Below are 24,233 nucleotides of genomic sequence, written 5' to 3'. Positions count from 1 at the left end.
ATTACTTCTACAGTTACAATGTAATGCCTTATGGCTACCACTGAATATATAAAAACAATTATAAAAAGTTTTTCATTAACTATAGAAAATGAAAATATATAAGATACATCTGAAATGTTTATGTATTTAGTTTATTTTTAATTTATAAAATAAAAGAAACAATAGTATAAATGAATAAATATTTTGATATTTCGACATACCTCTCTATCAATCTGAAACCAAGAAATGAATGATTGGTTACATTGCCTAGTAGTAGTAGTAGTAGTTATGCCAATACTACGTGATAGGAGTACTTTGATTAGATGGAATGTAAAACAATTTATAATCGTTTGCAATAAGTGCGTTGTTTCTTATAAGAGACTTTTTACCGTGTCCCTGATCTAATATTAAATCTACTATTACAACTTAGAATTCCCTAAACTAATTATATACTTTTGGTGCGAAAGGGCATATGGTGCTAATATATAATAATACTGATAACTACTACCATAGAGATACTACAAAATCCCTACTATTTCAATTAAAATTTATATTGCATAGCTCAATACCGTAATAAAAATATAAGTCTAGAGTATTTTTCCATTATAGATAGAATATATTTGTTAATTCAATATTTATAAACATAACATGATACAGTACATTTTAATAAATATAATATTCCTCCAAATCTATTAACAAATCTACAAGTGAGTATATACAGAGAAACTAAACTATCTAAAAACTAAAAAACATTATTCAATGTTTAATTGACTATACTAAAAGTACTGCTGATGTTTATTTACAGAAGCATTTATGGGAGCGCTTGTTCTTAGTTGATTATCGAAAGTAATTCGCACACAGTTTAGGCAAGTACATTTTAATGTATTATAAGCTGCAATGGAAATATATTAATAGTTATAGATGGTAACTCTCTTTGAAAAACCAGATCATCACACAACACAGCTAACTAATAAAACATGATAAGCCAGGAAGCGCATAGACTAAATAAGGGGTTTTAAGGTTAAATGTATCATGCCAAGTGCTTAAATGATATATTTTCTAAATACATTTTTATTCATTGGTTCCGTTTTTATGTCAAAACGGGTTATTAACAGCAGCTTTCCATGAGAGAGAAGATTCCATTTAATGTCTGGAAAAATAAAAGAAAAAAGGTTGATAAATAATTGATAATTATTTTGTAGCAAAATATTATGAAATTGTCCTCAATTACCCTTGTCAATATTAACATTTTGCCTCAGTCGATAATCACATTGATTTGTGTTACCACACTAATCGTACTCTTACACCATGTCTTATTGTTATTGTCATATAACTAGCGTCACCTTACCATCTCTTTCACCATCACATCACAGAATGTTAATTATCCCTCATCACTGTTGTATCTCCTGTCAACAACATTATCATCAACAAAGTTATACAACATCGTAAATGTCCTTGGTTAATTTTGTGTGAGTTTATATTCTTCAAATCTGTAAAATACTTACCGTACTAAAAATAATCGTCACTAAGGTGAGGACGGGTAGGGCCCTTGTTTTTTAGGTCAAAATGTGCTCGTGGTACGGTTACTGATCGCAATGCTCTACTGTATACCTCGTGTTCCATCACAGAAGTTCTGTCCTCCTACAAAAACAATTGTTGAATTTAAAAGACTGATTGAAAACAAGTATTCAGTATAATGTATTAGTTTTAAAACCGCAGCAAGTACAGAATTTGACAATGTCAGTGATTATAAAAGCAGTGATTTATTTAAAAGCAATAGCAATGGTACATGTAATAATAATATTCTCAACACCAACAGAAATTCATCCTCCTGAATTATGAATGTAAAAAAAAAATGAAATAAATAATTACCTCAGACTCGAGCAGCTCAGCCTCACGTCCAGTGGCAACATATGGTCTCATAAATTCTCCTTGAAGATCCGATGGCATTGTAAACTCAGTCGGGAAATTAGCTCTCATTCGCTCCTAAGTAAAGTCAAGTATGTTACAGTCATTGTGTCACGACAAAATAAAGTGAATCTGAATACGGCTAAATAATATAATAAATAAACTTACATTAATGAACGGTGACTTTCGTATTACATTAACTAGATGTTTCATTCTGTCATCCACCGTTGTGCTGGCATACTCTGACCAATCTGTCTCACTTCTATTATGCATGCTACTGCTAGCCCCACTCGTACTACTAGCAACAACTGATGATGTGTCATCGTGGTAACGGTGGTTATACACTGATAATCCGAGCGGCGATCTCTTGCGGCCACTTGCACGACTTCGACGACGGACAATGATGTAATACGTTATCAGACCGAAAAGAATGACAACAAGAAGAGAACAGCAAATGCTAAGCACAATGATAAGTACAGGTGCATCCTCTGGCAATGGTACTTTAGATTCTATAGGAAACAAATAATATATATATATATATATATATATATATATATACATGCACTGATAAAAGGCTGCAGTGTTGCATGAAAGCTCTCCACATCGTTACTTTATCGTTATTGAGCCGTTTGCATTATTTTATTTTGTATCTCCATTCCAGTCATTAATACCCACTTCATTTTTTCAGTAATTTTCATTTGGATTTAAATACAGAATAAGAAATAATACACCAATTCACTAAGCTACAGTGGCCCTGTATTTCCTTATTTAAAAAGCATAATTGAAGTAAGAAAAATATTCTAGAAAATCCAACATAACTAATTGTCTAGCTCCATGCTGACGAATGTAGATTTGTATTTTTAAATATTTTGTAATAAATATTACCTGTTTTGCAACGAACTCCCTCAAAGCCATCAGAACATCTATGATAAAATTTATAATGATTTATAGTTAAAATGTATTTGCATGTACATTTATTGAAAAACGTATATTAATAGTACATAATATTCTATTGTTTTTATGAAATTAAAATAAGAAAATTAAAATTAGGAATTGTTATACTTACATGCACATTGGTTTTAGCATTATTTCAGTACATGTCGCATCATTTTCACAATAATCCTCACACATACTACCAATAGATGAAATATCTAGCACTACAACAAGACATCAACAGTTTTATGAAATAAATATAAAAACTTAAAAGTATTTCAAATAAATGAAATATGTCATTCATAAATTAATAAAATAAATGTTTTATTTGTGAAGAATTTAATAAACGATTTACATAAAGATGTAACATACATTATTAAGACACAATTAAATATTTAATATGTTGTGAATTATGGAAAAGTATGTTCTGTTTTCGTTATTTATGTTATGTATTGCATTACCTATAATGAATAAACAGTATACAATGCAATAATCTACTTACATGTTGCAGAGACGGATGAAAAATCAATGAGACCAGTCGCCATCAGAAGTTCTTGTTGAACCATTGTATAGTTGATTAACGATCCAACATTGAAGTAGACAGTGAATATGCTAATAATACTACCCTCTTGAAAACCAACTATGTCGTTTCCAAGGTATTCAGTATTATTCTCAAATGCTTCAGTAATCTGCGAATCAAGATGTAAAATTTGATTTAATACAATGATATAGATAGCATTACAGTTGCTAAGATCACAATTGAGATAATTGTAAAGTAATTAACTTGTTTGATCAAGACTGTTGTATCGAGTTATAGGATGTAAAAGAAAAATCGTCTTACAAACTCTGCCAAAACTGATGAGTAATTTTGATATAATGCTGATTCTGTATTGTTTAAATCATTTGTCCACTCTGGTTGTACTTCATTGTTGAATCGGTTAATAGTTCCTTCAACTCTAAACGTCTTTGATTCTGCAAAAGAAGAGTTACAATAATTATGATGTAAATCTAGTTGTATTTTTATAACTTACACCTCTTTCCCAGATTTAAATATTTGTGAATCACATGTTTATTACTAATACAGTGATTAAATACAACACTAATCTAAAATAAATCAACAGATACATCCTTTAATAACCATTGCGTGTATCAATATATATTAAAGGAGTAGAAAATCATGTGACAACACTCTTACGAAACTGTGATTCTAGAATATGCAGCACTATAGTTATTCTTAAACCATCACATGGACACGTTGAGAGTTTGAATTGAACTACTTATGGCTAAAAAAACAAATAAAAAAATAATACCTGAGCAGTTGCCATCATTTGTTGGTTTTGTGTACCCAATATCACAAGTACAGTAATAGCTACCATCTTGGTTAACACAACCTGCCTCATGGTTTCCATCACATGGAGACAGTTCACATTCATTGACATCTACGACAACAACAATTAAAAGAATGAATACAGGTGAAACATGCACATGAACAAAAAAATAACACCAACTGGAAAAGAAGGTTGGATTTTTATTTCAATCTTTATTTTCAGACATTATTAGGAGTTGGTCAGGTTGATACTGTAACTTTTAGATATACATACGTAGACAAAAATACTAAAGTAAGACATAAATTATTCAATGCTGATAATGCCAATATTACCAAAACATGTGCTGTTGTCCTGAGATTCAGTGTATCCTGATAAACAGTCTGCGCATGTGTAATTTCTGCCGATCCCGTTGAATACACACTTCTGGAAATGTCTTTGTAAACAATCATCGGAATCCTCTTCACATGGATTTATAACTTAAAATGAAAAAAAAAATTCTAAAATTGTGCTCTTTTCTTTATTTTGAAGTTATAAAATGTAGTTGGAGAAAAAAAACAAAAAATATTAAGATCAGTATTTAATATTTTGACATGTTGATAAGCACAGACAACAAGAGCCTTTGTGGAAATTGGATGATTGTTTTTAAAGATGTATTATCCCCCAAAAACATGAAAAATGAAGATTAATTAATTCAGACTTTGATGTTGTAGTTTAGTAAAATCACTTCCGTAGAAAAAAACCCGAAAAAAAATGTTTTCACTTATAAAATAACATAAAAAGTGGTTAAATTCAACCAAAAATCCCTTGGCTAGCAGCCAATTTCACCATTTTTTTGTTTTAAATTCCAGTTGTTTTCGATCAAATTTTTTGTCAAAGTAAATAACTATTAAGTATTATTATGTGACATTAAAATGGCATAATTCAACAAAAAAAATGTTAAATAATTATTATTATACATCTTTAATGGAGGGCTGAATGATCATCAAATTACATAATTCGTAATACCTATATGTATTAGACACTTGGGTGGTTTAATGTATGTAGAAACCGCAAGCAGGTTAATTTATTTTGATACTCAAGTGCATGGATGTATATGTATATATGTGTATGTACTTAGCAAACATTAGTATAATGAACAACCATACAAACTCTGTAATAAAGTATAGGTATCAATTAAAAAGAACAAATACAATTGCGTACTTGGTACATTTACGTATAAACTGCTAAGGACTACATAACTGTCCGGTGGAAGACGATCTCTATTCGTGCCTACCAGACCATCAAGGAACAAGATTGTTGTATCATCGATTGTCAAGTTAGTATCGGAGATGAGATCAATTCTGAATGTTACATCAACAACAGACTGCAAAGCTTGAAATGATAAAATCTGTACACCTAAGAAGTCTTGTCTTTCTGAACTTCGATTGAAAAGAGCAAACACCTGTAAAAAAATTTTATTTCCGTGTTATCCGGAAGCATTCAGAAAGAATTATATACAGAATGTCTAAATCTTTCTTGAAGTGAAAACATCTATCCAGTGTTATATAAACTGTACTTTTCAAAAAGCTGGTAAATTATTATTATTATTATTATTATTATAGTATATTGTGAAAAAATACTTTAACTTACATCTTCAGCTAGGCTTACTTGGCCCTGATCAATATCCATATCTTGGTCACTAGATCCGATTTTAACGCCTTTAACATCCGTGAAATTAACATTTAACATTTGAGTAATCGCAGCTACAAAATGTAAGAAGAGAAAAATAAATAATTCTTTCCTTAAAGAGCTTTAAAAATGCTTAGGCAATATAAAGCTCTAATTAGTAATGCTCTACTACGATCTGTGTCCTTTAACATAATAAATACAGTTTTGTTACACAAACCTGAGCATGGTAGACTTGTATCATCACGGTAGTAACTCGTTTGGCAAATACACTCGTAAGAACCAAAAGTGTTCTCACATTTTTCAAATTTATTTGAGTCACATGGTTTGTCATCACATTCGTCAATATCTGAAACAAAACCGAAATAAATGCATTAGTTATAAAATAAGAGAAACTGCCAAAGGCTACACTGTTTAATTATAGAAACATACTCATGTTCTATAACATTAAAAGAAAGAGCAGGGGTCATTATGGTAATCATCCACATACCATCACAATGTGTTCCATTACCAGCGAATCCAGGGTTACAAAAGCACTCATACGAACCATCTGTATCGACACAAGTTGCTTCATTTTGGTCACAATCATCAAGACCGTGGTAACACTCATTTATATCTGAAAACAAACATTGACTTATTTATAAGAAGTGGAATAATAACTTTCTTTGTGTCGATTTTTATAAATGTAAGTCAGACAATTACCAACCGCAAAAATAATATTGATTAAAATATACTATTAAAATACTACTTACTAACACAGACACTCTGGTCATCACCGCTATAGTCAGAACCATCGTAGCCTTTTTTGCACATGCAATAGTAACTACCGTTTTCGTTAAAACAGTCTGCATTTTTATCACAGACAGATGTTGATAAATCACATTCATTTATATCTGCAAAATTGTGAAAATGAACAAATTATATATTTATTTTGATAATTCTTTCCACTATTCTTTAGAGCAGTTACTCCAGTTCTGCATTGCTGTTGCCAACGCCAATGAACACCTACCAATAAAGTTCAAAACGGTAAACTCACCAACGCAAGTGTCATTCGTGCTTTCAGCATACCCGTCACTGCAACTGCAGACAAATGAACCAATAGTGTCCCGGCACACTGCATTGACGTCACACGTATTAGGATCAGAGCATTCATCATAATTTTGACACATGAATCCGTTACCATAGAAGCCATTATTACAGCTGCACATGAATGAACCGGGTATGTTCATACATGTAGAGTTCAAATGGCATTCACGTTTCGCACATTCATCAATATCTGAAAAAGTCAAAATATTATTATTTCATGTAACGCATGTCTGGCATGCCTACTATACGGTAGTAACTACCATCTTGGTGTTCAGAATGTTACTCTGCAAACACCATACCTTCACATATTGTGCCATTTTCGTTAGCTGGATTGTATCCTGGTTGGCACTCGCATTTGAATCCTCCGATAAAGTTGACACAATTGCCATTGTCGCATGGATCACTCGCTGTACACTCGTCAAAATCTGTATGAAAACAGGCAACAATTTAAAAACAAGAAATAGCCAGATTTATTTTTTTAAGTGGTGTTCACAATCTAGATTTGGAAAATGTATTTACATTAAGATACTTTTTACTTTACAGTAAGACTACATTATATTTACCTGTACATAAATCATTATTCTTTATAAATCCTGGTTCACAATCACATGAAAATGAACCGTTGGTATTTTGACAGTAACTGTTGTTAGGACAGGCATAACTTTCACATTCATCAATATCTAAAGGTGAAGTACAATCAAAGTATTATAAACAACACAGATTAAGTTTACTACAGTAAGTGGTTTTTCAACTATTGAATGTTTATCAAAATAGATATGAGTATTATCTTACCGTAGCATTCATACCCTGTACCAGTGTACCCATCAGAACATATACAATTATAACTACTGTCAGTATTATTACAATTTGCTAGCACTGAACAATTATTTTCAGTTAAACATTCGTCAATATCTGGAATAAATAGACACAATAACAATATGAATAATTTTAACCTAGAATGTCGGTATCAAGGAATCCATTGACATCTTTGATAGATGTTGTGAAGAAGGTATTACAACATAGTATGGTACTATGTTTGAAATTGTGTACGCTGGAAAAGTTAAGCATATAATACTCACCACTACACGTTCTGAAATCAGAGTCAAGTTGATAACCTGGCAAACAGCTACAATCATATCCACCAATCGTATTTGAACAAAACGTTTCACAGGTATGATTGCCAACACATTCATCAACATCTACAAAACGAAAACCCAACAATTATTTTGATGAGTGTAAATTATTACACATTTGTGTCATCTGTTTGATAAAAATGGCCAGTCGCTGAAGCAATATAACTAATGCACTTGATATTTACCTTCGCATGTTGAGTTTCCCACTAGTTCAAAACCCAAATCACACATACACCGATGAACTTCACTTTCAATGTAACATGTTCCATATCCACAACTAGAATCACATGGCGATGTTGCTAAAGAATAAACGTACCATAAAATAATATTAGATAAATAGCAACATTCTGTAAAAAAAATGTTAATAAATAGAAGGAAAGACCGTTTTATTGTTCTGTATCCATATCGTGAATAGGTTCTCACCATTGCATGTGACACTATCTTGTGCTAGTTCAAAGCCTTCTTCACACGAACAGTGATACAGTGGAACATCATTTGTGCAAACCTGAGTACATTCATTAATACCTAACAGACATTCATCAATATCTGAAAACAAGAAAATAAAGCATTTTAAATGAACATTTTGTAGGAATAACATCCATAATTATATAATATATATTTTATTACATTTCACTCATTTGAGTCTTTTATTTGTTTTCATTTTGTCGTTGATCACACGAAAAAGTCATTCTTCTTTTACTTATTATTATAGAAACCAGTTTCTATGTCAATAACATCTTGTTTGATAATATAATGTTATGTTTATAATATAATATTAGATTTGTTACCATCACATTCATCTTGGTTTTGTATATAGCCTGCATCACACTTGCATTCATAAGTTCCAGGTGAATTTATACACGTGGAACCTGGTTTGCAAAGGTTTCTGTTATCGGCGCATTCGTCAAAATCTGTAGTAGCAAACGTAACATAATTGTTGAAAAATTACGGTACAAATATAATCTATAGGCCTACACTGATTTTAACTTTTGTCATTCATTTACATTGATAAAAATGCTATGATCTGTTGTGTTCGAGAATTTGAATAAATTATCGAAAGTAGTTTTAAACTTACCAGCACATATGCCTTCTAAATAGTAGAATCCGCTGTTACATCTACAATCGTTGATTTCTTCAATACATGTTGAATTTTCTGGACACACTTTTGTAAGGCACACGTCTATTTCTATACAAAGCAAAAACATTTGTTTCACTTTTGAATTTTGGCAGAGTTTGCACTCCATAGGCATACTCCACAAATTGTGGAAATTGTGAACATTTTTGCGGGATTTTATACTGTTACCATAAAGTACTTACTGTTACATATTTTCCCATCCCCTTCATAACCGTCGATGCAACTACACATATATCCTCCTTCAACGTTACTACAGCTGGCAAATCGGTTACATTCGTTTATCGCTAATTGACACTCATCTATGTCACCACAATACGTCCCATTACCCGTAAATCCAATAATGCATTCGCAACTATATGATCCATTTGTGTTAGTACATACAGAATAGGTATCACATAAGTTGGTGGCAGTAGAACATTCATCGATATCTAAATAAGACGATAGTAGGATATTATATGTGTAAACTTGTTCAATTTATCTTTCATGTATTGAAACTTTTGTAATTAAACTAGCAACATATATATATATATTTTACAGGCACAGAAGTCAAATCTTGAGATGAGTAACCTACAAGAATTATACATTTGTCATACAAAAAAAGGTTAGTAATCCTATTGTTTGTATTATTATTATACGATAATGATAAGGTTGTTTGTTACCTATACAGTTGAATCCATCTCCTATAAATCCTGTTCGGCATTCACACATGTAAGAACCAATTATATTTTCACAAGTAGCATATTCATGGCAGCCATTTGTAATGAAACATTCATTTATATCTGTAATTAAGTCAGTAACAATTGAAAATTAAAAAATAACAGTTGTAAGCGAAAGCGCTTTAATTCTAATCTTCGATTTAAGAACTGTGTCCAGAATTATGTGTGATTTGAGTTGATACAAGCTCTGAAATCAACTAGATTATGTGTGTCAAAATTAAACGTGAGCTTGTGAGAGAAATCAGGCTTACATCCACAATCAAATTCAGTTAGAAAAAATCTTAAAATCATACCTATACAAGTATATCCATCTCCAGTATAACCATCATTACATGTGCAATGATATGAGCCAATTGTGTTGTTACATACGGCATCACTACTACAGTTATTCATTGCCAACCCTACACATTCATTGATATCTGCAATACAAATAATAATTGTACCTTTTGGATATGCAATACTGTTTATGACATTGTGTAATTTAAATTGTTATAGAATAACAATAAAAAACACTTCTTACGTAGAGAATGTATTGTTTTATTGACAAAACAGCAGGTTTTTTTTAACTTACCGACACATTCACTTGATTGATTAAGTTGTTGTAGTCTGTAGCCGACAAAGCAGTAACATTCATATCCAGGAGCTGTATTCTGACAACCCTGTTGACAATTGTTGTCTACATTCATACACTCATCAACATCTGAAATACACATGAAAACACTTAATACTAAAGGATGTCACATATTCAGATGAAGCAATGTTCGTTTCATCTTGCCTAGAAAAACAAGATGGCACAGAGAGGAAAGTCTGAAACTAATGCCTTCTCACACAGTCTGTCGTTTGAGTCATTGTAAGCAGATAATATTATTCGGATGTATATAAATAAAAACTATGTTTACATACCCCAACACTTCACTCCAGTACCATCAAAACCTGTAGGACAAGCTGAGCATGTAGCATCTACAGCAGGTGGAGGCCTGTCAATGCATGTGACGCCTGGGTAGCAATAGTTGTCTGCACATGCATCATAGACCGTCCCACAATCAGATCCAACATACCCAGGAGGACACACACATTCAACAAGCTACAAAGAAAACAATATGATTGTAAAACGAATTCTTGACAACAATTTGAAATTTTTGAAACTATGACGGAAAGGACATTAACGATATCGTACTTACAGCAAACTTATCAACATTTATATCAGATTCAGATCTTTGCTGGTTATAGTTGCATATCCCGCCATTGTGGCATTCACACAAATAAATGATTGGCTGAAGAGCTACTGTTGCAGATTTATCATCAGTAGCGATGAACGTAATTTGCGTCACGGAACTATTGAACGGAGTCCAAGTAAAGAGTCCAGCTGATCAAGAAAAATAAAAGAGGATAGAGTCAGCTTTCAGATTGATTAAATACATTAATTGTCAGTAAGACTTATAGCTTCTTTTTCACATTTACTTTCATATTAGTTTCCAAGGATTATTCACAAAACAATCTAATTTTTTAATATTACTTACAGTCTATGTCAATGTTCGCTTCTTCTGAAGACGTCAGCAAAGAATAGGATACAATGCTCCCTTCTGGGTCAATTGCTGTGATATTCAAATTAACTGATTGGTTTACCTCTACCCTCAATTCCCGTGGTCCGTTAACTATACTCGGAGGAAAGTTCTCTGTAATGATACGTAATACAATTATCATGTAACAACACTACTAAATGTAAATATAATCATCTTATATCATACATATAAACGATGTTTCCTACTTTTCAATGAAAACAAAGCCCACACATTTACCAAGTTTATCAGCAGTATCTTTGTTTACATCATTGGTAGTCTTTGTATTCATAGCAATGTCCATGTTTCCTGTCACTAACCCATCATACAGACAACTAACGTCCTCTCCACATATATCAGTAAAATTAGCTTGACTTCCAATTTCCATGGAAGACATTAAGTCGTCGAGAAAAACTGGTACAAACTGAACATTATTATAAGTATTCCAAGTTTCCCCTTGTGTATAATAAAATAGAGAAGTCTCTGGTGTTGTTCTCCCTGAAAATAATATTATACAATAAGTAATTATTATCTAATACATGTTAACTTTCCCCTTGTGTATATTAAACTGAAAATAGTATTATACAAAAAATAATTATTGTCTAAAAACATTTTAACTTTGTTTAAATAATAACATGAAACTGATATCAGTATCAACATTTAAAACTTAATTTAACTTACAAGTTTCTCCATAATCGAATATTTCTTGTTCACTACTATCTTTTGGCAAAATATCTCCATTCTTGTATGTGAAATCATCGTCTGTGTTACCATTCCAAACTCCTATTTTTTGAAAGTAACAATTTATATTTAACTATGCAGAATAAACAAAAACAAACTTGTCATTGTTTGAACATAATATATCATGTGATTAAGCCTAAATCAAACTAAATCGATGGCTTCGTTTTTACATATGTCAGAGAATCTATACTCTATGAGAGAAAGTTCTTGATGCATTCTGTTCTACTGCACTCCAAATAAACATTTATAATAAACAAACTTCTTACTACCTTACCCAGTAAACCTATTGTTTTGTTCATAAATCTGTCAGGAGTTGACACCACAATTTCCAACATGTTGAAGAGTGGGGAGACCGATATTGCAAATTTAGAAGACCATAATGCCACAATGTATTCTTTATTGTTATCATCGATTTTTAGTTGTACAGAAAAATTAGGATCTTCTGGTGGAACGTAAGGACCTGTTAAAAGCAGTGTAATAAATTATTAATCAGTAGCCTACATATTATTATTACTTTCATGCAATCTTCCTAAAAATGTTTTCCCGCCATGAAATTAGTTGATAGTTATGGAGATAATTCAAGTCACCATTGGTAGTTAATACAATCATTTCACAACTAATACACTGTACAAAATATGTAATAATATAATTCTTTTTACCAGTTGTGATATCAGTGCGATTAATGGAATCTGTCTCATTGAGAATAACTTCAAAGTCACTACTTCCTTTTAACACTATTTGAAACTATAAAAAAAACATATTTGCAGAAATATTGTTACACAGTGTTAAAATGGCATTATGGGAGCGTGATTTGAATATTTGATCAAGTTTAAATGGATCTTCCAAATCTGAGTAATACCTTTGTAGACTCTGCTTGCTGTGCAGAAAATGCTGTAAATATGGTGGCATTTAGGGTGTCATCAACCTTCTCAGTTCTCCCTTGCAGAACAATAAATCCATCATCCACATCAAGAAGTGTGTATTCTCCTAATCCATTAAAAGTAAAGTTTAGTCCATCAAGTGTTTCAAGATGAGGATCACCAAACATCCATCCTGAAAAAAGAGGTATCATAACAATTAAGTAAATCAAGAATGTGCAACCCCTATTCAAAGAGAACATTTGGAACATAACAACAATCCTTACCGGTTTTAGGAGGAATGTATCCTTCACATTTCCCAGCCGGTCGTTTTTCAGTATACATATTACATAATTGTTCATCTTGAGATGCTCCACAACAGTAGTAACGTGGATACAAATCCTCATCTATCATTTAAAAAAGGAAATATAGAATTTCAAGTACTAATTAAAGTATGAATGTTACAAGTTTTTTACCCAAAATAGAATTTTGTATAAAGTTCAATCAATCACAGCAATCATAATAAATAGTTTATCACATAAGCATTAAGAACATAACATTTACCAATGTAATTTTGATATTGATCAGAAAGAAATGCATTCCCTGTTAGAAATTGATGCATGAGTACAAAACTACTGGATTGAGTTGTTCCAAAACCTTCAATTAGTGAATGATCGTCCCTGTAACAGCATTGCATGCCCGCTCCATTACTATTTGGTAGTGCAGTAATCAAACAGAAAGGGGAGCCTATAGAAGGTAATAACAATATTAACGTTGATAATAAGAAAAAATTACAGAAAGGCATAATAACACTACAAACTGATCTTTTTTTTTTCTTTTTTTTTTTTATTATTTTATTTTTTATTTACGTTTTTTCCTTGTCTGCGCGTTTTTTTTTTTGTATTGCTTGTTTCTCTTAATTCCCACTCTTATAAACATATCCATTTTATTTGCATAGGGATACCCAGTACAAGATACCCACATCTTCTAGGCATTATGCCTTCCTCCATAGCCTATTTAATTTTTCTTTTCTTTTGTCCATCCAACAATCATCATAATCTTAATTTTTTTTCACCTTATCATTTCTGTATACTATTTTCTATTGCTATGGAGGAAAATAAATGTCTTTTGAAATGAAATGAGAAAAACACTGCATGAAATTGCATCGTATGAGCAGCTTATTTGTGTTTGCCATATCATAAGTATATATACCAGGTGTGTTTTACCTACCAGATAACTTTTCTATATTAGCCAATATAGCATCATCCAATTGTGGATCCAAGTCGGTGTTGTTATTACTTTGTGAATAGGCCAGATCACCACTTCCCTGACTAAAGCCACAAGGACACGAGCCTAGCTCTCCAATCCATTCGTCATTTTCTGGCTGCCTGGTGTACCATTCTACACACTTAAGACATGGATTCACTGTATTTTCTGTATTGCTCTCGCTTCGGTAAATCCACCTTCCTCTTAAATTTGTGTTTCCATTTATACTATCTGGTTTATAGGCGTCATTCATAGATTGAAAGAAATCCGACTGCACATTCACTAACGCGTCTCCGCGGTTATATCCAATGATCAAGTTTTTATTCACTATAATAGATGTATCCCATAACATTTTTGGCTCCTCAAAATTGAAAAATATATATCCATATATTCCATCTGTTATCAAAGCTGCTTGGAATGTGTTTGGCTAAAATACAAAACAAATTAAGCATAAGATTGAAAAGTTTTACTTTCGACCTGATGAGTGTGTTAGCCCTGCTAGCAACGAAACAAATTTGTAGTGAATACCATGAAATAACCAAGTTTTATTTTAATATATTTATACATATCTAGCTATACCAATGGTATTGAGCACTGTAACCCGACGATCTAGTTATCTAGACAATATAATATATATATTTGAAAATGTATTAATTGTTTATTTTAACAATAAATTAATTACCTTTTTATAAGTGTAATTTACTAAATATTGAGGAACTTGGTACCAAGTAACAACCAACATCCAAGTTCCATTAAACTGTAGACTACTGGTATCCTGATTATTTTGAATTCTTTGGTTAGCATCCATAATAACAGAGTCATATGTGTCGTGGACCTATAAAAGTAAAAATAGTTTGTATGTCATTATGATACAAACGACCAAATTAACATAATACATAATACATTGTCGAAACTGTGTTATATGTAATAACAATTTTGTTTTTTACCTGGTAATAGACATCACCATACTCTTGAGTTAGGTCAACGTCGGTCCAAAATGGTGCAATGAGCATAGCTTGAGCACTATCACCAGAAAACCCATTGTCGTATGCATTAGGATATCCATATTTTTCTGCATTTTCTTCAATAAATGCGATGACACCATTCTCGGTAAACTATGTCAGAAAAACAAACAGTAAGTCAAGTATTGGTCCAAACTACTCATTTACGGCAATAATAAATAGTAAACACAACAAATTTGTAAACATCAAACGGAAGTTATCAAGGCCAATTTACACAGACGAGCGGTGACGGTAAGCGGAAAGCGCGTAGTATAATTATATGTATCGTGAGCAGGTTACAGCTCAACCACCCTCTCTGTGTTTTGTGTTAATGATCATACAACATTGAAATTTGAATATTCGATTGAATCCGTTTTGAAAATCGATTAATTAAGAAAACACATTCTATAATGTATTTGAGGTGTTACGTAGCGGTAGTCTATCATCTCCCGTACAAATAAATTTCGTAATAGCTTGTATCCAGCTGCCATTCGGGCATTGAATGTTTGTCAGTATACCGTACAAGAGTGATGTGAAACTTTGTAATTGTTTTTGTTAGTTTTCATTTATCTGTTTTTGTATATCTTAGAGCAAAAATGTCTAAGTGTATTTTATATGCAAATGACAATAAATTAAATATAAGTAATTTTTTGATGAATGAATGTATGAAGAAATAACATAGGTTATATATTTTTGTTTAGCATGACTTGACTTCACACATAACATACTTACATACAATTCTTTGTAAAATTTATTTCCATATGGGAATCCACACGATGGTTTAATTGTGAGTGAAATCAGTTCCGTGCCATTTGTTGAATCATGATTTTCTCGTAAACTTGAGCTTGTTTCTTGGTTGTAGTCAAAAAAGGTTTGTTCTAAAAATTAGAAATTTCAATTGAATTCTATCAAGATTAGTATTTTCCTGGAATGTATATATAAAATAAAACTGGTATTATCATGTTTATGGGTGTAATACACCTGTCTCCTGTAATGCCATAATATTTACCGTAACACGTTATTCCGTCGCCTTTATAACCATCGTTGCATGTACAGTTGTAACTTCCAATCGTATTATTACATGATGCATGTACATCGCATTCGTATTTCCCTTCAGTACATTCATCAACATCTGTAAAGTATTATAAATATGGGGTTCATTTCATAGCACATGTACTTACACAAAGAATAAAACATCCTATTGTCTCATGGTATAGAAATCCACATGTTCATGTTCAATAAATTGTGAGCCAGAGAATGTTATGCTTATGATGATGTATTTAATGTTAAACCACTCAAAAAAAATTAGAAGATTTAAACATGTGAAATATATAATTTCAAGCTAAAGAGTCACTATTTTATACCTGTGGTGCAGTTTGCATCTTCCCACTGTTCAGTGCAAGTACAGGTATATTGTGATACACCATCTAAACATGTACCTCCATTTAAACACGGTTCCGATTCACAGTCGTTAATTTCTATAAAGGAAAACAAATTAACGCTTTGTGTCAACTTCCCCATCCGAAACAAGGTGGAGCGGGATTGCAGATATACTATACTGTATGTTCTGAAGCAATTTCAAGACCAAAATTAGACAGTATTCTTGGATGTTTTATTGGCATGAGTTACCAAAATGTACGTTCCAATAACTTTTCTTATGCTAACTCGTGGCTCCTCTCTACTATCTATTAATAAGGCTAGCCGAAGAAATATTATTCTTTATAGGCCTACTCACACAGTAGACATATGCAACTGTCAGTAGCCTAAAACTAAAACTAATACGATGGTCATTTAAATAGTATATCATTGTCGTGTATTCTTTAATAAGATATCTTTGGCTAAACTGATTCATTTTAGGGCTAGAAAATGTTAGTATCAAACAGTATCAAAGTATGTTTTAGACAATGAAGTAATTAATTATTTGCAATGTATAAATAAAAGGAGAAATATTTACCAACGCATGTAGGAATGACTTCATTGTATTTTCCATCCTCACACATCAGCGTTTCTCTACCAACTAAATTGTATCCATTATTGCACATAAACGAAACAGTTTCTCCGTGGTCTACTGAACCACTAGGGACTACTTGACCATTGCTTGGTGCAATTAAACTATTGCAAACCTCTGTTTAAATTAAAATGTATGGATGTGAATAAAAATAATATATTGGTCCACGTCATCCAACTATTAAAATCACATTGAAATATGGCAAGCCTCATCTGTCTGAAGTATTCGAAATAGAGTATTATATCATTTTTTTAAATTATATTATGAATTGTATTGTAATAAATTATACGTTTTCTATTATAACTAATCATTATTCTTACCTACTAGCGCAGCCTAGGAGGTAAATACCTCCATGGGGTAGCCCCATAACATTTAAGTTAAAAAAGTAAAAGTATCCCATCAGCCCTTTCGTAAACCTAATATCATAACGAATACGCATGATATAATAATGTTTTGTGTTATAAAGTAAGGTATATGCATTTAATATAATACAATTATGGTATAATATAATTAATTTTATTTTTATTGATAATATAATAGTAAATGTTCATAATATAATGCTAAAACCAAATAATATAATACATACATACATGCATAATATATTAAAAATAGATAGAATAATAATAATAATATATTTTGATACATTAATGTTTATAGTATAATGCTAAAACCAAGTAATATAATAAAAAACGTATAATTCATTACAATACAATACATAATATAATAAAAAATTATATAATAATACTCTATTTCGAATACTTCAGACAGCTGAGGCAATATTGACACATAATGTCACTTGTATTTCCTATACATTTCGTTATGTAATCTAAATACTTACTATGACATTGTGGAGATTCATTTGACCATTTTGTGTTGTTGCAAATACTGGTATTATGACCAACTAATGTATACCCTTGTTGACACATGTAGGTTATGGTCTCATCTGGTTTATATTTAAACTTGAACGGTACAAAATATCCATTAGGATCATTATTTGGAAAGGAACAAGTCTCTGAAATTGAAAAATTGAAACAAAATTATCAAAATAAGTTAATTAAAAATAAAACTGATATAATAATAAAGCAGAAAAGGATATTTTCACAATTTGATGATTTGGTTTGACCTATAATTATGATTATTATATTATACCTAATGTTTACATTTTAATATTTTATTACATTGTTTATTACATCATTTTCATCATTACACATTGTTTACAAACCATAACAGATGTCAAGTTCTTCATCTTCGTTATTGACACAATCATTATAATCATCACATAAATAATCATATGGTACACATTCTCCATTATTACATTGGTAGTCATCACTTTTGCAAACTAAAGGTGGAAATAAGGAATTTTAATTAAGGTTAGAGGAGTGTTATTGCAAATGTTAAAACATTGAAAATAAGAATGTAATTTTTATTTTTAGAAAGGGATGTATAGTCAATTTTGTTTCATTTATTTTATAAATGCGGCTACATCGACTCCTGAAATTAACTGTAACATACTTGTAGTCAATGAGTGTAGAACAATTTACCCTGGTTGGAACATTTGAGTACATAGACATACCTACTAAACAGCGACCAAGCTAATATTTTGCAACACAAATAATACAACGCCTGGTTACCATTTGGACGCAACGAATTTGACCAATCACGACGCAATGGATCATCCAAACTGTCGCTTGTGATTGGTCAGCTCACTCGCGTTGTACTTACGTCATTAAGTTGCGTCCAAGTAAAAAACCAAAGTTTACTTACCACACCCAGCTTCTTCGGTCTCATCATATCCGTTTATACAGTCGGTGTGTAAATCACATAAATAGGATTTAGGTATGCAAATAGTACTGCCAACACACAAAACCTGATCTGTAGGGCACTTTACATCTGTAACAATTACCGAAATTACAAACTAACTACACTAGAATGTGTTCAAATCAAATATACGTAAAAACTAAATTCGATTTAAATGATAGATTAAAATATCAATTAAATAATCCTATTAAATTAATACCCTACCTGGAATAGTTGTAAAGATGGTAGATAACATTTCAGATGTTGAGAAGGTCTCTTTACTAGTATATTTAGCCATGGTGACATATGTCGTGTCTATACTGGTTAAATCAGGTACAGTTGTAGAATACATGGTTGTTAAATCATTATTGACAGTTGTACCAGTAATTAAATCATCTACTGTAGATACATCTGCAGTTGACATATCAACACCTGTTGTTGAATCGAATATGGTTGTAGAAAGTACAACTGATGTAGGGTCAGCAAGTGTTGTTTTATCCAAACCTGTTGTTGAGTCAAAGAAAGTGGTTGAAGTTTGGATTGTTATACCTTCATCAGTCGTGACGTCAACTGTTGTAGAATCTTCCTGTGTTGTTATATCCAAACCTGTTGTTGAGCCAAACAATGTGGTTGAGGCTTGTGTTGTTATACCTTCATCAGTCGTAACGTCAACTGTTGTAGATTTTTTCTGTGTTGTTATATCCAAACCTGTTGTTGAATCAAACAAAGTGGTTGAGGCTTGTGTTGTTATACCTTCATCAGTAGTTACGTCAACTGTTGTAGAATCTTCCTGTGTTGTTATATCCAAACCTGTTGTTGAGCCAAACAATGTGGTTGAGGTTTGTGTTGTTATACCTCCATCAGTAGTAACGTCAACTGTTGTAGAATCTTCCTGTGTTGTTATATCCAAACCTGTTGTTGAGCCAAACAATGTGGTTGAGGTTTGTGTTGTTATACCTTCATCAGTAGTAACGTCAACTGTTGTAGAATCTTGCAGTGTTGTTATATCAACACCTGTTGTTGAGTCAAACAAAGTGGTTGAAGCTTGTGTTGTTATACCTTCATCAGTAGTTACGTCAACTATTGTAGAATCTTGCTGTGTTGTTATATCAAAACCTGTTGTTGAGTCAAACAAAGTGGTTGAGGCTTGTGTTATTATACCTTCATCAGTAGTAACGTCAACTGTTGTAGATTTTTTCTGTGTTGTTATATCCAAACCTGTTGTTGAATCAAACAAAGTGGTTGAGGCTTGTGTTGTTATACCTTCATCAGTAGTTACGTCAACTGTTGTAGAATCTTCCTGTGTTGTTATATCCAAACCTGTTGTTGAGCCAAACAATGTGGTTGAGGTTTGTGTTGTTATACCTCCATCAGTAGTAACGTCAACTGTTGTAGAATCTTCCTGTGTTGTTATATCCAAACCTGTTGTTGAGCCAAACAATGTGGTTGAGGTTTGTGTTTTTATACCTTCATCAGTAGTAACGTCAACTGTTGTAGAATCTTGCAGTGTTGTTATATCAACACCTGTTGTTGAGTCAAACAAAGTGGTTGAAGCTTGTGTTGTTATACCTTCATCAGTAGTTACGTCAACTATTGTAGAATCTTGCTGTGTTGTTATATCAAAACCTGTTGTTGAGTCAAACAAAGTGGTTGAGGCTTGTGTTGTTATACCTTCATCAGTAGTAACGTCAACTGTTGTAGAATCTTGCTGTGTTGTTATATCCAAACCTGTTGTTGAGTCAAACAAAGTGGTTGAAGCTTGTGTTGTTATACCTTCATCAGTAGTTACGTCAACTGTTGTAGAATCTTCCTGTGTTGTTATATCCAAACCTGCTGTTGAGCCAAACAATGTGGTTGAGGTTTGTGTTGTTATACCTTCATCAGTAGTAACGTCAACTGTTGTAGACTCTTTCTGTTTTGTTATATCCAAACCTGTTGTTGAATCAAATAATGTGGTTGAAGCTTGTGTTGTTATACCTTCATCAGTAGTAACGTTAACTGTTGTAGAATCTTCCTGTGTTGTTATATCCAAACCTGTTGTTGAGCCAAACAATGTGGTTGAGGTTTGTGTTGTTATCCCTTCATCAGTAGTAACGTCAATTGTTGTAGAATCTTGCTGTGTTGTTATATCAACACCTGTTGTTGAGTCAAACAAATTGGTTGAAGCTTGTGTTGTTATACCTTCATCAGTCGTAACGTCAACTGTTGTAGAATCTTCCTGTGTTGTTATATCCAAACCTGTTGTTGAATCAAATAATGTGGTTGAAGCTTGTGTTGTTATACCTTCATCAGTAGTAACGTTAACTGTTGTAGAATCTTCCTGTATTGTTATATCCAAACTTGTTGTTGAGCCAAACAATGTGGTTGAAGCTTGTGTTGTTATACCTTCATCAGTAGTAACGTCAACTGTTGTAGACTCTTTCTGTGTTGTTATATCCAAACCTGTTGTTGAATCAAATAATGTGGTTGAAGCTTGTGTTGTTATACCTTCATCAGTAGTAACGTCAACTGTTGTAGACTCTTTCTGTGTTGTTATATCCAAACCTGTTGTTGAATCAAACAATGTGGTTGAGGTTTGTGTTGTTATACCTCCATCAGTAGTAACGTCAACTGTTGTAGAATCTTCCTGTGTTGTTATATCCAAACCTGTTGTTGAGCCAAACAATGTGGTTGAGGTTTGTGTTGTTATACCTTCATCAGTAGTAACGTCAACTGTTGTAGAATCTTGCAGTGTTGTTATATCAACACCTGTTGTTGAGTCAAACAAAGTGGTTGAAGCTTGTGTTGTTATACCTTCATCAGTAGTTACGTCAACTATTGTAGAATCTTGCTGTGTTGTTATATCAAAACCTGTTGTTGAGTCAAACAAAGTGGTTGAGGCTTGTGTTGTTATACCTTCATCAGTAGTAACGTCAACTGTTGTAGAATCTTGCTGTGTTGTTATATCCAAACCTGTTGTTGAGTCAAACAAAGTGGTTGAAGCTTGTGTTGTTATACCTTCATCAGTAGTTACGTCAACTGTTGTAGAATCTTCCTGTGTTGTTATATCCAAACCTGCTGTTGAGCCAAACAATGTGGTTGAGGTTTGTGTTGTTATACCTTCATCAGTAGTAACGTCAACTGTTGTAGACTCTTTCTGTGTTGTTATATCCAAACCTGTTGTTGAATCAAATAATGTGGTTGAAGCTTGTGTTGTTATACCTTCATCAGTAGTAACGTTAACTGTTGTAGAATCTTCCTGTGTTGTTATATCCAAACCTGTTGTTGAGCCAAACAATGTGGTTGAGGTTTGTGTTGTTATCCCTTCATCAGTAGTAACGTCAATTGTTGTAGAATCTTGCTGTGTTGTTATATCAACACCTGTTGTTGAGTCAAACAAATTGGTTGAAGCTTGTGTTGTTATACCTTCATCAGTCGTAACGTCAACTGTTGTAGAATCTTCCTGTGTTGTTATATCCAAACCTGTTGTTGAATCAAATAATGTGGTTGAAGCTTGTGTTGTTATACCTTCATCAGTAGTAACGTTAACTGTTCTAGAATCTTCCTGTATTGTTATATCCAAACTTGTTGTTGAGCCAAACAATGTGGTTGAAGCTTGTGTTGTTATACCTTCATCAGTAGTAACGTCAACTGTTGTAGACTCTTTCTGTGTTGTTATATCCAAACCTGTTGTTGAATCAAATAATGTGGTTGAAGCTTGTGTTGTTATACCTTCATCAGTAGTAACGTCAACTGTTGTAGACTCTTTCTGTGTTGTTATATCCAAACCTGTTGTTGAATCAAACAATGTGGTTGAGGCTTGTGTTGTTATACCTTCATCAGTAGTAACGTTAACTGTTGTAGAATCTTCCTGTGTTGTTATATCCAAACCTGTTGTTGAGCCAAACAATGTTGTTGAGGTTTGTGTTGTTATACCTTCATCAGTCGCAACGTCAACTGTTGTAGACTCTTTCTGTGTTGTTATATCCAAACCTGTTGTTGAATCAAATAATGTGGTTGAAGCTTGTGTTGTTATACCTTCATCAGTAGTAACGTTAACTGTTGTAGAATCTTCCTGTGTTGTTATATCCAAACCTGTTGTTGAGCCAAACAATGTGGTTGAGGTTTGTGTTGTTATACCTTCATCAGTAGTAACATCAACTGTTGTAGAATCTTGCTGTGTTGTTATATCAACACCTGTTGTTGAGTCAAACAAAGTGGTTGAAGCTTGTGTTGTTATACCTTCATCAGTCGTAACGTCAACTATTGTAGAATCTTTCTGTGTTGTTATATCCAAACCTGTTGTTGAATCAAATAATGTGGTTGAAGCTTGTGTTGTTATACCTTCATCAGTAGTAACGTCAACTGTTGTAGATTCTTGCAGTGTTGTAGAATCTTCCTGTGTTGTTATATCCAAACCTGTTGTTGAGCCAAACAATGTGGTTGAGGTTTGTGTTGTTACTGTTGTTGAGTCAAAAAATGTGGTTGAAGCTTGTTTTGTTATACCTTCATCAGTAGTAACGTCAACTGTTGTAGAATATTGCTGTGTTGTTATATCCAAACCTGTTGTTGAGTCAAACAAAGTGGTTGAAGCTTGTGTTGTTATACCTTCATCAGTAGTAACGTCAAATGTTGTAGAATCTGGCTGTGTTGTTATATCCAAACCTGTTGTTGAATCAAACAAAGTTGTTGAGGCTTGTGTTGTTATACCTTCATCAGCAGTAACGTCAACTGGTGTAGAATCTTGCTGTGTTGTTATATCCAAACCTGTTGTTGAGTCAAACAAAGTAGTTGAAGCTTGTGTTGTAATACCTTCGTCAGTAGTTATGTCAACTGTTGTAGAATCTTGCTGTGTTGTTATATCCAAACCTGTTGTTGAGTCAAAGAAAGTGGTTGAAGTTTGTGTTGTTATACCTTCATCAGTAGTTACGTCAACTGTTGTAGAATCTAGCTGTGTTGTTTTATCCAAACCTGTTGTTGAGTCAAACAAAGATGTTGAAGCTTGTGAAGTTATACCATCATCAGTAGTAACGTCAACAGTTGTAGAATCTTGCTGTGTTGTTATATCCAAACCTGTTGAACTATCCAAACCTGTTGTTGAGTCAAACAAAGTGGTTGAGGCTTGTGTTGTAATACCTTCAT

The 24,233-nt window shown here is 32.5% G+C and overlaps 1 protein-coding gene across 1 annotated transcript; it reads right to left on the bottom strand.

The window, feature by feature from the left end:
• Window positions 1-10: 10 nt before the first annotated feature.
• On the bottom strand, window positions 11-24,233 carry LOC140039294 (uncharacterized). Its single transcript, XM_072084899.1, has 51 exons — window positions 24,228-24,233; window positions 23,700-23,838; window positions 23,334-23,390; window positions 19,338-19,616; window positions 19,080-19,205; window positions 18,538-18,654; window positions 18,154-18,327; window positions 17,262-17,432; window positions 16,672-16,785; window positions 16,317-16,439; window positions 16,040-16,185; window positions 15,254-15,421; window positions 14,989-15,141; window positions 14,271-14,733; window positions 13,605-13,787; window positions 13,328-13,447; window positions 13,043-13,236; window positions 12,843-12,927; window positions 12,458-12,643; window positions 12,124-12,225; window positions 11,683-11,940; window positions 11,404-11,559; window positions 11,065-11,249; window positions 10,787-10,967; window positions 10,455-10,583; window positions 9,827-9,901; window positions 9,350-9,595; window positions 9,108-9,218; window positions 8,821-8,943; window positions 8,456-8,578; window positions 8,218-8,331; window positions 7,979-8,098; window positions 7,692-7,811; window positions 7,463-7,579; window positions 7,199-7,324; window positions 6,850-7,089; window positions 6,566-6,706; window positions 6,304-6,429; window positions 6,034-6,162; window positions 5,778-5,890; window positions 5,349-5,589; window positions 4,481-4,624; window positions 4,131-4,259; window positions 3,662-3,792; window positions 3,323-3,509; window positions 2,954-3,044; window positions 2,773-2,810; window positions 2,056-2,396; window positions 1,852-1,965; window positions 1,485-1,620; window positions 11-1,129 (listed from the first exon to the last, which is right to left on the bottom strand). The coding sequence occupies exons 1-50, from the start codon at window positions 24,231-24,233 to the stop codon at window positions 1,489-1,491; spliced, it is 7,587 nt and encodes a 2,528-aa protein (XP_071941000.1). The 3' UTR covers window positions 11-1,129; window positions 1,485-1,488.

The sequence above is a fragment of the Antedon mediterranea genome, chromosome 2, assembly GCF_964355755.1.
Source record: "Antedon mediterranea chromosome 2, ecAntMedi1.1, whole genome shotgun sequence".
NCBI classification, from domain to species: Eukaryota; Metazoa; Echinodermata; class Crinoidea; order Comatulida; family Antedonidae; genus Antedon; species Antedon mediterranea.
The sequence above is the reverse complement of the archived record's forward strand: the minus strand, read 5'-3'. Positions and strand labels throughout refer to the sequence as shown.

Coding starts and splice junctions, on each gene's coding strand:
- LOC140039294 (XM_072084899.1), bottom strand. Junction 16,186..16,316: donor CGACGGAATAACGTGTTACG/GTAAATATTATG, acceptor TCTAATTTTTAG/AACAAACCTTTTTTGACTAC. Junction 11,560..11,682: donor AGATACTGCTGATAAACTTG/GTAAATGTGTGG, acceptor GTATCATTACAG/AGAACTTTCCTCCGAGTATA.